Source organism: Elephantulus edwardii, unplaced genomic scaffold (assembly GCF_000299155.1).
Source record: "Elephantulus edwardii isolate Elephantulus edwardi_28Jun2011 unplaced genomic scaffold, EleEdw1.0 scaffold00003, whole genome shotgun sequence".
In the NCBI taxonomy this organism is placed as follows: Eukaryota; Metazoa; Chordata; class Mammalia; order Macroscelidea; family Macroscelididae; genus Elephantulus; species Elephantulus edwardii.
Window position 1 is genome coordinate 17,005,664 of NW_006399753.1, and position 3,539 is coordinate 17,009,202.

General features: G+C 37.4%; 1 protein-coding gene across 1 annotated transcript in view; it reads left to right on the forward strand.

Moving 5' to 3' along the window:
• Positions 1-2,746, forward strand: part of TMEM65 (transmembrane protein 65) — a 56,126-nt gene extending 53,380 nt beyond the window's left edge. The window contains exon 7 of the mRNA XM_006879307.1: positions 2,163-2,746. Within this exon, the coding sequence (XP_006879369.1) occupies positions 2,163-2,264 (102 nt within the window). The 3' untranslated portion in view covers positions 2,265-2,746. The remainder of the gene's footprint in view (positions 1-2,162) is intronic.
• Positions 2,747-3,539: the final 793 nt, after the last annotated feature.

Here is a 3,539-nt window from a genome sequence, read left to right on the forward strand (position 1 = left end):
GTGTTCAAGGCCTCAAACCTGTTCCTGAGATGGTTCTGAAATTCAGGTGGGATAGACTCAAAGTCATATTTTGATTCCCATGGATTTCGTTTCATTTTCCTCAACTTCAGCTTGAACTTGCATATGAGTAGTTGGTGGTCTGTTCCACAGTCAGCTCCGGGCCTAGTTTTCATAGCTGATATTGAGCTTCTCCAGCAGTTCTTTCCACAGATGTAATCAGTCTGATTCCTATGCATAACATCAGGTGAAATCCATGTATAAAACCTGTGTTTATGTCTCTTAAAAAAAGTATTTGCTATGAATAAGTCATTGATTGTGCAAAATTCAGTCATTCTCTCTCCAGCTCCATTTCTGTCACTCAGTCCATGTTTTCTAACTACTGAATCTTCTTCTCTGTTCCCAACTTTTGCATTCCAGTCACCCATTATTATGAATGCATCTTGACTGCATGTTTGATCGATCTCTGATTGTAAAAGTTGTTAAAAATCTTCTATTTCCTCTTCCTTGGCTCTGGTTGTTGGTGCATATATCTGAATGATAGTGATATTCACTGGACTTCCTTGTATGCGTATGGATATTATCCTGTCACTCATAATATATGATATAGTACTCTGGAGTGAAAACTATATTGGCATAAGAATAACTATAGTTAGAATGCCTGAGTTACTACTGGTACGTTTTAGTTAGGTATAAGAAGCGCTGATGGTGTCATGGTCAGGCACTTTGCTGCTAGTTAAAAGACTAGAAGTTTACATTGAGGATTCCACCGAGGAAAGCCTGCAGGCAGTGCTTTTGTCCTTCATCGTCCTTGACTGCATGGCATGGTCACTGAGACCTGCTGTTGAGTAATCGTAACTCATGGTGACCCTGTAAGACAGAATTGAACTAACCTGCAGAGTTGTCAAATCTGTAAATCTTCACAACGGCCGACTGCAACATCCTTCTCTGGTGAAGCGACTGGTGAGTTCACACTGCTAACATTTTGGTTAGAAGTGGAGGGTAAAAGGTGCCCTGTAACACCTTTTGATTAATACTGCAACACACTATAAACTACGCCACCAGAGTTTGGTATGCTACTGCTGTTGTTAGGTGCCATCAAAGAGCCTGCCACCTGTAGTGACTCTATGAACAGTGGCCCTGAACCTTGTCCTTCCTGTACCATCCACCACCTCTGACACACGTTAGCCAGTTGTTACAGTCACACTGTCCATTGTTGAGGGGCTTCCTCGCTTCACTGACCTTCCTCCTTCTCTCCAAAAAAGCCTTTCCCAGCGAACATACACCGAATATGTGAGACAGGATTTTACCATCTCCAAGGAACACCCTCCAAGGAACACCCTAGTTTTAGTTTCTCCAGGACAGACTTGTCTGTTCATCTTCAACACCACTACTCAAAAGCTTTGATTGTTCTAACATCGTTCATTATCGTTCCACTCTCAGAAGTAATTTAAAAGACCGTGTCTTGGATCAGGCACACTCTGGTTTTTAAACTGACTTTATTACTCTGGTCCGGCAGAAGTCCCTAACAGCAGTTTGTCCCAGTACAGCTTGTCTTTTGAAGTCTTGACTGCTGGTATCCAGTGCACTGATGATCATTAACAGCTTCAGTCTTTTCTCCCTCTGTCGTGATGCTGCCTATTGGTCCACTGGTGAGAATTTTTGTTTTCTTGATGTTGAGATGTGGCTCGTATTGAAGGATACTGTATTCTTCAATGAGCACTCTAAGTCTTCACTTTCGGAAGGTTGTGTCATCTGCGTAACACAAATTATTGATGCATCATCCTCCAATCCTGATGCCACATTCTTCATCAAGTCTAGTTTCTCTAATGATCTGTTAGGTATACACAAGGATTAATATTGAAAAAGAATATATAATAATAGAACATCAGTTGAGAGTAGAAAGTGAGGTTTTTATATTACTTTCTATTATTTAAATAGACAAACAATTTTAAGTGTTTTTGTGCTTGAATGAGATGATAGTTTGAAGAGAAAATTTTTTTTCCAGGTTACTTTTTAGAACTTTACTAATGTTATTTATTTGAGAATTCTTTGGTAGTTTGTTTTTAAACTTAATTATGATAAAAAAATGTAGTGACAGTTGAATTTTATAGTAGATAGTAGTTCTCATAAATAACTTTTTATTGTTCTCTCTTGTTTCTCAGGGCAAAGCTGTGGGAGTAGCAATTGGCTGCGTGTTAGGAATGTTTCCTTTGTTTTTCTTTGGAGGAGGTGAAGAAGATGAAAAACTGGAAGAGAAAAATTAACCCTCCTAGAAGATCTAGACAGCAGTGTAAACTAATGTACCTCAATTATTGAATACACTGTCACGACATTTAGGAATTAAGACAGTACCAGTGTATAGATAAGGGATCAATAATTCCGCATGTGTTATGGAGAACACTAACTTACTGTGGCTTGGTCTCCTTAGGACATCTTTTTACAAATGGTTTGGTAATATTTTATGTAAACTGTTGAAAATGCTTTTTCATCATTGGCAGTCAACATTTTACTTTTCTTTTAGTCTTTATACATCAGAAATACTAAGTACCGGTCATGATGTGCTGTACTGACTTGGAGTCTGCTTATTTGTCACTTCATATGTATACATGCATGGAAGCATTTATGTTGCTGTGTTCCTGGAGAGTTAAATTTAACCTGAAGATTTTTTCAAATTACTTAATATGTGTAATAATCAGTTTGAGATTTTTTTTTTAACTCTTTCTGGTAACATCAATTTTGTACTGTTTCCACCATAAACATGTTCAGTCTAGAGTGGCAGTTATTGATTCTCACATGCATTCAAAATGAATACAGTTTTAAAAGTACTTTACAACTCATTTTTAATTTCTGAGCTTTCTGTCTTACGAGCCAGAGTTTGAATAGAATAATCATGTGTGACTTCCCACTACATAAAACCATGTATACTAACAAGTGTACTTATTTCTACTTGATTTTTTAATCTTTATTTTCCAAGTTGTGCATAATTAAGTGGTGAGTTCTTACTCTGGAGGTGAAGCCAGTTGTTATTTTAGAGTCGGTTTAGTGAGGGGCTGGCAGAATTAGGGTGAACTAAAGTTTAGACATAACTCTTGGAAATTAATCCACTTCCTAAGCAACAGGCCTCCAGAAACTCTATGAACTTTGGTAAATGTCGATAGTTATAGAAAGGCTTCAGGCCTTTTGTTCATAGGGTCACTATGAGTCGTGCTGGACTCAAAGGCAATCAACAACAACAACAACAACAACAACAGCATTTTAGAATACAAACAGTATGTGGCAGTGGGAGCTGTCTGGGAGCACCAGGCTGCAGATGGGGAAATTGAAGAGGTGTTTGTAAGGTCAGTGAGATACAAATTAATAATTGAGAAGGATCTTTTTGTTTAAAGCTTTTTTTTACCTGAATTGACTGAGTTGCAATACTCCATACTCATAATCATGATGCCATTGTATTTTTTTTAGTGAATTTTATTTCTAAATAATGTCTTTTTGAAGTGAAATATTTTTTATTTTGCCTTTGTTTTTTTAAAACTAGATAGTCT